Source organism: Xyrauchen texanus, chromosome 21, assembly GCF_025860055.1.
Source record: "Xyrauchen texanus isolate HMW12.3.18 chromosome 21, RBS_HiC_50CHRs, whole genome shotgun sequence".
NCBI classification, from domain to species: domain Eukaryota; kingdom Metazoa; phylum Chordata; class Actinopteri; order Cypriniformes; family Catostomidae; genus Xyrauchen; species Xyrauchen texanus.
In genome coordinates this window covers 32,352,441-32,366,379 of record NC_068296.1, presented here as the reverse complement: position 1 = coordinate 32,366,379, position 13,939 = coordinate 32,352,441, and the positions used below count along the sequence as shown (strand labels likewise).

General features: G+C 36.8%; 2 protein-coding genes across 6 annotated transcripts in view; one reads left to right on the top strand and one right to left on the bottom strand.

Annotated features, from left to right (window-relative positions):
• Positions 1-1,541: 1,541 nt before the first annotated feature.
• Positions 1,542-6,137, top strand: LOC127661866 (uncharacterized). Of its 2 annotated transcripts, none has more exons than XM_052152799.1 (7): positions 1,542-2,242; positions 3,098-3,168; positions 3,488-3,647; positions 3,731-3,918; positions 4,028-4,169; positions 4,855-4,994; positions 5,676-6,137. In XM_052152799.1, exons 4-7 carry the CDS (start codon positions 3,817-3,819, stop codon positions 5,982-5,984), a joined length of 693 nt encoding a protein of 230 aa, XP_052008759.1. In that variant the 5' UTR covers positions 1,542-2,242; positions 3,098-3,168; positions 3,488-3,647; positions 3,731-3,816; the 3' UTR covers positions 5,985-6,137. The 2 variants fall into 2 exon arrangements, with proteins under 2 accessions (XP_052008759.1, XP_052008760.1); XM_052152800.1 differs by having other exon boundaries at positions 3,456-3,647.
• Positions 6,138-7,477: 1,340 nt separating this feature from the next.
• LOC127661436 (amyloid beta precursor like protein 2-like) overlaps positions 7,478-13,939 on the bottom strand; it is a 91,983-nt gene continuing 85,521 nt past the window's right edge. For 2 of the 4 annotated variants that reach the window (XM_052152150.1, XM_052152151.1), the window contains 2 exons: positions 10,944-11,120; positions 7,478-9,358 (listed from right to left, as the gene is read on the bottom strand). In XM_052152150.1, coding sequence (XP_052008110.1) covers positions 9,257-9,358; positions 10,944-11,120 — 279 coding nt within the window. In that variant the 3' untranslated portion in view covers positions 7,478-9,256. Of the gene's footprint in view, positions 9,359-10,943; positions 11,121-12,833; positions 12,891-13,939 lie in introns of all 4 variants that reach the window. The other 2 variants (XM_052152148.1, XM_052152149.1) reach the window with 2 other exon arrangements.

Below are 13,939 nucleotides of genomic sequence, written 5' to 3'. Positions count from 1 at the left end.
TATGGAATGATATTCCGGACATTATTCAAAAGGAATTGCAAATTGTATTTGCAATTGCGTTTTCAATTTGTGGACACATAAAATGTGACATAATCCAAACGCAATTGCAAATCGCGCATTACGGTTTGCATTTTCGTTTAAGCGAACGCACAGTGACTGCCAGATTTCAAATGGAAAAGCAAAGTCCGTTTGCAACTGTGTTTCCCATATCTTACAAGTTTTGGCCCTGTCATATTTAAATAGCAATTTCAATTACCACGTCTGCTTTTTCACTTTCTCAGCGTCGCGTATGTAGCCAGCCAAAACTCAAATGGAATTCTATTTTATTTTTATTTTATTTTATTTTTATTGCAATATTAACAAACAGAACAAGACGATACATACAAGAAATATAAACAATCTTTCAAAACAAAAGAGAAATTATGGTTCAGAATACATTAAGAGAGGAAATGTGAAAGAAATTTAAATATATTCAACAATAGTCTAAAAAGAAAAGAGAGTAAGAGAAGAAAGAAAAAAAAAGAAGAAGAGGGCACAAAAGAAAAAACATTAAGAGAGAATATTAAACATGGCACAAATTCTGGATGTTTTCATTGCTTTCTTGTTAACAGAAGTTGAAATTGTATTTAAATACATCTTCAATTCTTCTTTGAAAAAGCTAAAGTGGGGTTTACTTTTCATATATTTACATTTATGGATATGAAACTTTCCAATATATAAATGAAGGTTTATACAAAAACATGCATTAATTAGATTCTTGTCTTTAACATAAAATCCAAAAAGAATGTGTCTATATGATAAAGAAAAGTTACATAAAACCTTTTGGACAATCAGAGCATCAGTATTGTTCCAGAAAGACCGAGTAAAAAGACATTCCCAAAACAAATGATCAACAGTTTCAGAGGAGGCTTCACAAAAAGAGCAGGAAGTATCAATATCATTTCTAAATTTCTTTAAAAAAGTATTTATCTGGATAAAATCTATGAATAATTTTATAGGATATTTCTTTAACTTTATTAGTTAGAAAGAATTTCTGAGGAAGTGACCAAACATATGACCATTTAATATCATCAAAAGGTTATTCCAATAAGAAATGGAGGAAGGAATTGAAGTAACAGGGTCCAAAAATAATGACCTAATTTTATAATTGGATTTATGTATTGAAAAACAAACAGAACCAACCACAGTAGATTCAGGGCTAGGGGAGAAACAGAAGTCACTGTAGCACTATTATTGTTTCTAAACAGCATACAGATTTCCAAAGAGATGGTCTTGAAAACTATATTAAATTCTTTACTAGATACTGGGAATTGGTATCCTGAAACAAAATCGAATAATTAAATAAATTACCTTCACTATCAAAGAGCTGGTTTACTAATATCACCCCATTATTGAACCAGTTTTCAAGAAATAAAGATTTCCTCTTATGAAGAATATTACAGTTGTTCCAAATTAAAAAATTGTGTGGCAGAAATTATGCTTGTAAATAAGTTTCCAAGCCATAAGCATCTGCTGATGATAATTGGAAAGTTTGACAGGAAGTTTACTAATTGAATAATTGCACATTAAAAGAAAATGTATACCTCCTAATTGAGAAACATATATCTTGGGATTATACTCCAAATAGAAGATTGATTGTGAAGGAAACGTTTAAGCTAATTAATTTTTAAGGTATTGTTAAGAGAATCAAAATCAATGAAATTTAAGCCACCTTTATTATAAGAATTCAAAATAACTGATTTTATAATACTCAAATGGAATACTAATTCCCTTAGTATTTCCATTGATGCCTTACACAGAAACCTGTCAATCAGGGTCAAGGGTTGGATTATGCTATGGGGCGTGTTTGTCTTGGGAAGTGACGTCACTCACAGTCGACGGTCAAGAGGTGATGCCCTGAACAGACGCCGGTTTATCAAATCAAATCACTTTATTGTCACACTACCATGTACACAAGTGCAACAGTAAATGATGGGTTATTTCATCAACCCAACCGCTGGGTTATGAAATGTTTTACCCATTATGGGTTATTTATATGGATTTTGACTCAACACATGAGTTGCACAAAATTACCCAAATTCCATCTACCCAACATACATCGGTTGACCCAGCACGTGGGTTGTTTGTGCTTTGAACGTCATCATCATCACCACCAGACTCAGAGTCCACCAGATCGAATCCACACACCGAGCGCTCGTCACAGAGAACCTGACTGTTCATCCAGCAAGGCAAATAAATTAAGGTTTGTGTACACTACATGTCATTTCTAATATATAACGCATACATTTTAACAACTATAAGCTGGGTTGGTCGGAAGCGAAAGAGGATGAGGCAAAGATGACACGGATATATATAGATGCAATGACCGTGAAGTGTTTATTTATAGAATTTGCGGGAAACTGTCTTGTGTCCGGAATACAGTGAGTCTACGTTTCCTATTAAAGTTATATTTTTATATTGTCGAGGCTAGTTGGTTGGTTTGTCTAATAACGTAGCTAACGTTAGCCATTTGGCCGTTATCATGGAAGCACTGGCTATAATTGAGCGCGCTCTTTTTTCCCTGAAGCATTTAATGTGAAATGCAAAGGCATAACACAGTGTTGGACTGATTAAAGTATGTAAAAACAGTGAGATAACCTGATATGTCTGACTAAATGCATTTATGTGCATTTATTTAAGTAACTTAATTTGGTGACCCACAATAGATAAGAACAAATTTTTATATAAAATGGCGGCCTGGCAAAGGACAAGGGCCAGTTGAGAAATATGTAATAAAAAGTTTGGGACTGCTGTAGGTGTACAGCAACCACTGCTGTAGACTGTTATACTGACAGTCGTGCCCTGAAGGTTATGCTGTGAGCAGCCACAAACATTCTTGTGCAGCATAGATAATTTACATGTATGCAATTTGTCATATGAATTGTATAGGGAGAGAGGGAGGATTGTTTTCTCTATATTTTGTGATGCTAAATAAAATGGCTGTTATCTTCACATTGGATTACATTCTGCTGCTAGTCTGCATTTGCATGGTGACATCTGAATAGTTAATACAACAGCAATTGTATATTTGCTTAACCTCTTTTTGTGTTTGTTTCAGATCAATGGACAGCTTTGTCACTGACACGTTGACAGAGTGGCAGCTGACAGACCTTGTTGAAAGATTTCAAGGTAAGAAATATTTGTTTTCCCATCCACAGCATATCAAGTCTGCATTGCTACTCAAGCCCTTTTAAGACATGAATTCTTATGAAATACAATTTCCTCTTTTTTTCAATAGCTTCCATGTAATGTGTCAAAGTGACTCCAATAGATGAATAGGGCACATGTCTTTTGTAGACTTTCAGTGCTTCATTCTATTTTGTAATAACAAATGATGGAATATGCATGTTTATTACTATATCTTCCATTTAATTACCTATACATTTTAGTTTTGTACTCATCTGTTGTAAAAACAGATGTCTTTGTGTTTTCTATTTTTGTCTTTCAGAGGAGGGGATTGATGAGGAGAGTTTTCTTCTTTTAGATGAGGCTACCATCAACCAGTTGATCCCAAGAGCTGGCCCTAGGCTGAAGTTCAACCAGCAGGCCGCGAAGCACGGCACCGACACCACCACAAACGCCAGATGATGCAAGGGCTCTTATACCAGGTAATTATTAAACTGAAAAATTATTTGATGAAGCAAAACATCCATATTTCAGTGACTGACAACTTTCTTGTTCTTTTTTACAGAATGTACCATATCAGACGAACGTGCATCACAGCTTAAAGAATGGTTGGGAAACAATTCTCAGCCCCTCAGCCAGATAGAGTCCTACATGGAGAACACGGCAGTCTACAGGGCCAAGTGGATTAGGGACAACAATTGGACCATCGATCAGATCCTCGAAGAGTTCCTCAGCCTAATGACCAAAGGCATGGTAGGTATAGGGAAATATGATCTTACATATGAGGATGCATTGTTTATAACCTTTTATTAGTGTGTCACTTTGAATTGGTTTTAAAAATGTAAAAATTTCCATTTTATAGATTGCACAGGACTTTCTTGTCCTGCATGGGGATGCTGCTTCAAAATTGTTTGAAACGTGGCTACCCATTTATGCTGACAAGATCCTGTTCCTGGCAAGACAGGAGGGGAAGCTGACATTGCCCCTGGATGGATTAACACCAGGTAATATATTCTTGTCTGCAGATCTTGTAAATGCAGAGTTTTCCCAGGGGTTTTAGGGGGCTTATAAGGGTGGGCAACAGTAGCAGGGGGGGGGGGGTTAAGCATTCCTCTGTCCAACATTTTTGAAGGTTTTTGACCAAAAACAGTGCAATTTCACATCATTTTGGCCGCTATAATTACTGTAGCTAACTAAAATAAAAAGTGTACATTTGCTTTAGTTATTAACACTTGTATTTGAACAATTCACAGCCTTCTCGAACATGTTACACAGTGAAAAACAACATGAGCTCTGAGAATAGTGAGTGACATCATCATAGGAATAGAGTTAAATAAATTTGTCAGCCTCTTTATGTTAATTGGGTACTAAAAATTCCAAGTTTTCACAGCAGAGTCAACACAGCAGTACTAGTGTACCTAATAACATTAACCAGTCCAGAAAAATGCTGAGTTTTTTTTTGTGATTTTTGCGGGCAAAAATCCTTGATTATGCGGCACTTTTTCTTAAAAAATGCGATGGAATATGCGGGATATTTATGCAATTTTATGCGATGAAATTGCGGGGATTATGAAATCATGCAAGCCCCGCTTATTTTGCGCGGAAATCGGCTTTATTTTAGTTTGATATTGAATGACAAAATCACAGGTATGCAATTCCACATCGTATTGACACCTAGTCTTCCTACAGATGGCGTTGGGGATCTCGCCCTTAGGCAGCTGCCAGCCTTGCTTCCACCTACAACATACAAAGCTGGCCGTGGCCGCGGTGCAAAAGTGGTTCGCCACACCATCCAGGAATGCAGCTTGGCCTTCATCGACCATAAGCCTGTAAGTCCTCAAGCACATGTAAAGGGGAATCTTTATTCATTTTATCAACATATCTGAGCTCAAGAATGTGTGCACGCACACATGCATATCCAGGTTTGTTTTACTACACTTTTGGGGACAGGCATCAAATATAGCCTGACAGTATTCTGAAAATAGCCGTTTTACAAGCCTACAACGCGTTGGTCACTATCAAAGCACCCTGGGCGCGCAGTTCGGGCCCACCTATCTGACCACCTAACCCGGCTGCCTATCGACCAGATAGGATAGTCAGATAGGTGGGCCGCACGCATTTTCTGAGCATGTTTATTGTAATGATAGATCATCAATTGATTTATGGATTTTTAGGTCAATTGAGGTCTGAATTCTTTTTAAATAGTTTTCTGTAATGTGAGCTGTATGCCATAACCATCAAGACTTAATCAAAAAGGTTTGGAATATTTCATTATGTGCAATGAAATGTAGACTATTACAATTCAACTTTTTGAATTAGAGATGCACTAAATCTTTTCCAAATTGTAAAGCTAACTAGACTTTATCATAAAACAATAATTTATCTAGTGAGGACCAGGAAAATGGTCCTCACAATGTCTATATTTTAATTCAACTATAGTAGTCGGTTGACATTTGGTCCTTACTCACTCGCACGCTCTCACTTGCTCTCTTGTATTCTTTCTTTTTTAGCCTGGAATAAACATGGTGGAGTACCTCCATGAGGCCAAGGCATGCAAGCCATACCCCCACATCCTGACGCTGGGAAATGAGCAGAGTGCATTTCAGGCCTTTGCCATAATAGCTGGACAGGCCCTGGAACAAGAAACACTGCTTCAGGCCATTGATGTCTGCTTTAAGGCATTCTATGTCTTTCACGTAAAATACCCGAAGCAGTGTGAACATGTCTGGGAATTCATACAGACTGTTATATATGACATGCCAGGAGGGGAATCTAAAATGGTCAAGTTTATTCACAGTAGAATACTTGCTTGCAAGTAGAGCTAATGGCTCCCGTTGACTGTTAAATGTTCAGCCAGTTCATTCATAATTGAATGTTTTCCTACTTAAGTGATATTAACTGCACCAGTTCCACTATATTGTTGATATTAAAGTAATAAAATATTTTGTTTCAAAGATTCCATTGTTGTTTTGTTTTTGTATGGTTTAAGTGTTTATTGCATAATATATGCATAAATCTAGCATGTATTCTGTTCTAGGTTTGTAGTTTAACAGTTTTATAGCTATGGGTAGTCTATTGCCATTTATTTTCTTCAATTGTACTGTAATGTGCTAGAATTAATCTGGCATATGGGTTAATTTGACCCAGCATTTGGGTACACTATATAACATATGTAGTTGAATCAACCCAGAATTGTAATTAATTTGACCCAGCATTTGGGTAGAATATTTTACTCATCTGTTGGGTTAAAAATAACCAACCCATCTTGCTGGGTCAAATTAACTACTGTTGGACTGGTGCAATAGTGACCCAGCGGTTGGGTTATAAAACAACCCAAGTTGGGTTATTTTTAACCCATCATTTTTTAGTGTGTTGGTGAAATTCTTGTGTGCAGTTCCGAGCAACATAGCAGTCATGACAGTGACGAGACATATACCAATTACAGTAAACAACATACACAAAACAATTTACAAATCAAATGTACGCATACTTACACAACACAATAATTATATACAATGTACAGTAAACAATACACACAATATACAATACAATAAGTAGGAGTATATGAAATATATATATATGAAGTAGTATATTGAGGAGAATATGTTGACAGTCCAGTGTGAGATTATAGATGAATAAAGTGCAGTGCTAATTATTGATCCTGATAGACTGTGAGTGATGTCACTTCCCAAGACAAACACGCCCCATACCATAATCCCACCCTTGACCCTGATTGACAGGTTTCCGTGTAAGGCATCAATGGAAATACTAAGGGAATTAGTATTCCATTTGAGTTTTGGCTGGCTACATACACGACGCTGAGAAAGTGAAAAAGCAGACGTGGTAATTGAAATTGCTATTTAAATATGACAGGGCCAAAACTCGTAAGATATGGGAAGTTGCAAACGGACTTCGCTTTTCCATTTGAAATCTGGCAGTCACTGTGCGTTCGCTTAAACGAAAATGCAAACGGTAATGTGCGATTTGCAATTGCGTTTGGATTGTCACATTTTATGCGTCCACAAATTGAAAACGCAATTGCAAATACAATTTGCAATTCCTTTTGAATAATGTCCGGAATATCATTCCATAATTCAGAGAAGGGCCACTTCTACTACAATGAATGGGAGAAATTGCAACGGTCAACGGATGTGGAAAGAAAGTCCCGCCTTACAATTAAGAGCTAATCACCTTTCAGAAACAGACATTGCCTGTCAATCAACACGAGAACGCGACGCGTATGAGCATTTGCTATACATGCCGGGAAAATTGTCTAAGGGAAAGAAGCACAATTTATGATACCAGAATAAAGAAGTTGACTGACACATCTATGGAAGTAGTGAATTTATTGATGTTTCCCACCTGTAACCATGAAGCCATTTTCAATCGGTTTCAATCATATTTAACTTCTAATATATGAATCTTACATTATTTTCCCCTCACCCCTACAACCTTTTCCACAATCAAGCAGGCAATGACAAGGTCCAAGATTGGATACATTTAGGTGCGTAGTGAAAGTCACATACAGAAATACTGTCACAGGAAGAGGGGAAAATGTAGAAATAAAGAAGAGAACATAAAAATATATAATCATTACATCTCATATAAGAAAATGCACACCACAGGTTGCCCTTGATAAAAGCCATGATTGCAACATCAACTATACAGGCATATAAAGACATTGCTAAGAATGGGGGAAAGGGAGAGAGAAAAAAAAAATATGAATTTCTTCCCCCTTGCATTCCACACAAATGCATAAGATTTGCTTTCACTTGCCCTGGCCTCCAGCTGGGTAACTTTTAGAGTGTATTTGCCTTTATAACATCTGTCCTGGTGGGACTGATACAATAAACTTTACATATTATAGTATTATAATTACAGACAACTCCATTAATGTATCTACACACTTTGATTTAAGCAATGTGTGCAAAGTATTGCCACATGATAAAACTCCCCATAGCTGTTCTCATTATGCAGCTATGACATGAAAATGCTGTATAATTCTGTAATAAATTGAGCCTAAGCTGAATGCAAACAATTTATAATGGTCAGGTCTACTTGTGTAAAAAGGGAGTGTGTGGACATAACAGCAGGACAAATAATATTCATTAAGTAGAAACCGAGTTAGAGATATTGTAGTGCGATATGAGAGACGGGAGGGGAGGCCTTATGGCCCTCTCTGCTTCAACCAATCAACAATGACCATCTGCGGGGGTCGCATCATTTTATTGGTCCAAGTATATGACACCATAACCAAAAGATAAAAACAAAATCACAGATTGTGTAGCAATGTAACTGTTCATCCTGATAACAAATAGGGCACCTCTACATCTAAACATCCACAATCAGCCAAAAGATCAGGCAGATTGTCACGCCATTCTAATTGAATCATTCATCATGTTTTACACGGGTGATGGTATCACATGTTTGGACCGGGAATATGAGTCCTTTAATCTCAAAGTTTAAACTCTGGGGAAAAAAATAAAAATACAAAAAAATAAAAATACTATGCATTAAAATAATACATTTACCATCTACTTTTTCCATTTATATATATCGTGTTTTTAATGATTACAAAATAAATGAATTACGGATTTTCTTTTCATATTTTCTGATTCACTATACATTTAAGTTGTTACAAATAACCTTAATATACAAGCAATCTATTGGGGAATAAAAGGTATTTCTGAAAGCCAGCAATGGTGTAGAGAAATTGCTGTCTTTATATTGATTGTTTCGACTTTGCTCTACCTCTATGACATGATTTACCTTTAAAATAATAGAAGTTAAAACAACACTATGATATGCTCCAATTTAAATGTACTGAAAATAATTTCCAAGCTATTTGGCAGAATCACATTCTCCTGATTAAAAAAAAATTGACAAATTGCTTTAAAAGAAAAGAACATAAAACTGAGCTCCATGGTACAACAGTAGCAGTGTTAGAAGTAGTAGCGTTATTAAACCATTTGTTTGTTTTCATTAATTAACCACAGTTTGCATTTCAAATGCATGAAATGATTTGAAGAGAGCAGTTTTATAGTTGGTCAGTAGTACGTTCACCCCTCTGTCCCCACATCACCCCAGATGGCTAAATCTGCATCTGCTCCAGGTATTTGTAGGTGGGGTTCTCATAACCATGATTCTGCATCTTGCTCAGGTGACGCTCCTCTGGAGATAGCATTGGGTCAACCTGTAACAGAGAAGCATTTAAACAGTCAGTACCTTCAAAAAATCCAACTTAGTTTAATACGCACAGTATGTTTTGCACTGTAGATTCAAAAGAACTGGCTCATAAGAGTCATTCATTTAGTAATCGGACTTCACTGGTTGCAATATACACTCACTGAGAACTGTTTTAGGAACACTATGGTCTTAATAATGTGCCTGACTTGGTCTTCTACTGTTGTAGCCCATCTGCCTCAAGGTTCGATGTGTTGTGCATTCTGAGATATTATTCTGCTCACTACAATTGTACAAAGTGGTTATCTGAGTTACCGTAGCCATGAAAATCCCAGGAGATCAGCTGTTACAGAAATACTCAAAACAGCCCATCTGGCACCATCAATCATGTCATGGTCAATCACTGAAATACATTTGTTAGCCATTCTGATATTTGATGTAAACACAAACTGAAGCTCCTGACCCGTATCTGAATGATTTTATGCATTGCACTGCTGCCACACGATTGGCTGATTAGATAATCGCATGAATACGTAGGTGTTACAGGTGTCCCTAATAAAGTTCTGAGTGTGTTTTGCACTGTAGATTCATATGAACCAGCTCATAAGAGTCATTAAGAATCGGACAGCACTGGTCTCACTGTATGTTCAAATGAACTGGCTCATAAGAATAATTTGTTCAAGAATCGGACTATAACCCCTACAACCTTTTCCACAATCAAGCAGGCAATGACAAGGTCCAAGATTGGATCCATTTAGGTGCATAGTGAAAGTCAAATACAGAAATACTGTCACAGGAAGAGGGGAAAATGTAGAAATAAAGAAGAGAACATCAAAATATATAATCATTACATCTCATATAAGAAAATGCACACCACAGGTTGCCCTTGATAAAAGCCATGATTGCAACATCAACTATACAGGCATATAAAGGCATTGCTAAGAATGGGGGAAAGAGAAAGAGAAAAAAAAAATTATGAATTTCTTCCCCTTGCATTCCACACAAATGCATAAGATTTGCTTTCACTTGCCCTGGCCTCCAGCTGGGTAACTTTTAGTGTGTATTTGCCTTTATAACATCTGTCCTGGTGGGACTGATACAATAAACTTTACGTGTAGTATTATAATTAATAACCTGGTATATGTATATTGAGCCAGTGTATGTTTCACACTGTAGATTCAATAGCAGTGTTACATTATTACTGAGTAGCGCAGGAAACACTGTCAGAGAATTGTATTGCAGTATTCCGTCTACATTAGCAGAAGAATGCTCGTTTGAGAACCATAAAAGAAACCCCAAGTTATGAAAATCACTCTGTTCTAATATTAGTTTAAAAAAAAAATAAAATAAAAATTATATATATATATATATATATATATATATATATATATATATATATATATATATATATATATATTCATTCTTCCCATATTTAGGTCTGAAATTAGACTTTTGTTTAAACCTGCTTGTCCTTGGGTGCGCCCAGTAAAAACACAATTTCCTTCATAAACTTCTGGAGAGCATTTGTCTAACCTCCTTGCAGTTTTCCCCAACAATAAGAGTGAATGGAATGGTGGGTGTGACCGTTGCCTCACCTCTACAATGCCGTGACTGATGGTACCGTACTGCCTCTTCCTCAGCAGCACAAGACTGATCACAATCACAGTCGCTATGGCCACCGCAATCACCAGCAAGCCAATCAGAGCGCTGCTTCCAAAGCTGAAGTCATCCACCAGAGGGCGGAACGTTTCCTGCTCTGATCCGCGACTGAACTGTGAGAGAAAGATGAACACAAGCATATTTACACTGCAAAGCACAAAGAGCCAAAACAAACACTGTTAACAGACACATCTAAGAGAGATTTTGATGTTGGCTGCTGCTAGCACTGCTGAAGCAGGTGACCGAAATTTACATTTCTGTACAGTGAGGCAACAACAGAGTTGCCATGGCTACATAAAGTGCCATTATTGGTACCAAAAGGGAACTAATGAATTTGCTAAATCTACAGAGACAAAAGGCCAGAGATGAAGGCGAGAGCTTTCTAGAACATTCTTTGATGTTCCACCAGAATTCACTCATGACTACACTGACATGTAAGATCTTGAGACGCATACTGTACATACAAGGAATATTGGACATCAAGCTAGTGTCATCCCTTAAGAATGCTTCAGTACTTTGAGTAAGTCAACAGTATATGCTGAATATTATGCTTTTTCCAGGCAATACACAGCCAGATTAAAGAAATTGTTTACCCAAAAATGGTCTCGAATTTCTTTCTTCCATGGAACACAGGAGAAACATTGTTCACAATAGTCTATGCAATGAAAGGGAATGGGGAAGGACACTGTCAAGCTCCAGAAATGACAATAAAGCACCATAAAAGTTGTCAATATGACAATATTCCAAGCCTTCTGAAGCCATATAAAGGCTTTGTGTGAGAAATAGTCCAAAATGTAAAGGCATAGTTTACACCAAAATTATAATTGATCATTTAATCACACTTATGCAGTCTCAAACTCATATGACTTGCATTGAGATGTGTTTTTGTCCATACAATGAAAGTCAATGGGGTGCAGCACTTTCACGCTCTAAAAAAGACATACCTATAAACTTTAAAGTGGTTTAATCCATGTCGTCTGAAGCAGTTTGATCAGTTTAGATCAGTGTAAGAAATAGACTAAAATGTAACAACTTCACTATAAATCTTGACAGCTGTAGTCTCATAGGTGCAATAATTATTTGAAGAAAGATTACACTTTCTTAGCGCTTGACACAAGCACAGAGCGCTATACGTGTGCAGGAAAATGAGCTACATTTTGTACTGTGTCGCACCCAAAACCAATTGTATAACTTAACACGTTAAATAAACCACTCAAGCTGTATGGATAACTTATGCTGCCTTTTTGTCCTTTTTGGAGCTTGATAATGTCGGACCCCATTGACTTGCATTGTATGGACAAAAACGCATCATATCTCAATCAAACTATATATATTTTGAGTTCTGCAGAACAAAGTTCATACACGTTAAAGACAGTAAAATGTGAGTAAATGTTAACAGCATGAAATTAAGTTTCATTTCTGGGTGAACTGCTCTAAGAGTGAAATTGAGCTCTTAAGTTAAATGAATGCATTGAAGATATTGATCTGCTTTGCAAAGTACTAAATGGACTGAACATTCTCAGACCGGCCATTTCACACAAACATTTAGTGCCTAATTCCATTTGTGTGAGCATCTAATGACGATGATAATGAATGATCAACTGTATCCGTTGGACAACATGCTCATGCTCCCCGCATTTTAAACATGCACACATGCTGTGGAAACTTGTGGGTAATCAATATAAGTTCATAAATTATGTAGAACTTGTTTGCTCAGACACAAAAGCAGTATATTGCAATCCCCCTCCAACCCATTAAATGCCCCTAACAGAGACTGCAGCATTTGACAGTACTACGTATCTGCCACCAGAGAGCGCTGTACTTACCAGAGGATCAACACCATTATAAATCACTTCCTTAACATCCAGAGTTTCATCAATTACCTGTCAACACAGACAGGGCAGTCTCAGTTACTGTCTTTGGAACAGAAGAGTAAGTTATGAGTGTGTTTGCAGTATCGAAGCATCTTGTTTTTTTTTATAAGCAAGGATGTAACCAAATATTCAAGATGAGTGGGGACCAAATGTAAAATTCTAAGAATTGGTCTTTGAAAGTAGGTATTAACTGCTGTGAGCAAATCCCCCCAAATAAAGGGTTAGGGTTAGATATAGGATCTTTAATATAGTTACTGCTTTCCTATTAGAAGACATAGATGGGTGAATTTAATGCAGACTAAAAAAATAAAAATCTCTAAAAGGTGTTTTATAAAATGTATATTGAGCCAGGGGCTATCAGAGCATGCTTGATGTAGTTTAGATGTGAGACATGCATTCAGGATTTTATACAAGTCTGATAACTCTTCTATGAGATTTGAGAAAGACAGACATGCACAAATACAAACAACACAGGCAGAAATCTACAATACGCATTCAAAAGAAAGATCATGCAACACAAGAGTGCAGTTTTGGCTCTCAAACTGGCTCGTGTGTGCAGCGTTTAATGGATACAGGAACGTGCCATGCAACTAATGCTGGATATGAATGAGATTAGACTATAAAAAAAAACTAGATTGGAATTTCCATGGGAGAAATTCTTGCAAGGCATCAAAACAAAATTGTTCAAGTTTTATATAATTTTTGCCCATGTCAACACTAATCTGGTTTCGTTTGAAAACTCAGTTTTCAGTTTCCAACATATGTAGTACTAGAGAGCAGTTTCGGAAGAGACATTTTTGGTGGAAGTAAATGTAGTTCCAGTGTGGATGCATGTAGGTATAGCTGCAAGTGGGAGAACTCCAAATGGGGGTGGAATCTCCAAAAAGGGCTTGCGCCAATTCCAAAAGGGTTAAGGTTAGGGGCACCCTACATCTTTGATGATTTGGAGCTCACGGCCCTTTTTGGAGCTATGCCTGCAGTAGGGCTGCAACTAACGATTAATTCAGTAAATATATTCACTGCAAAAAATCCCATTGTTATCAATTGTTTTGTCTTGT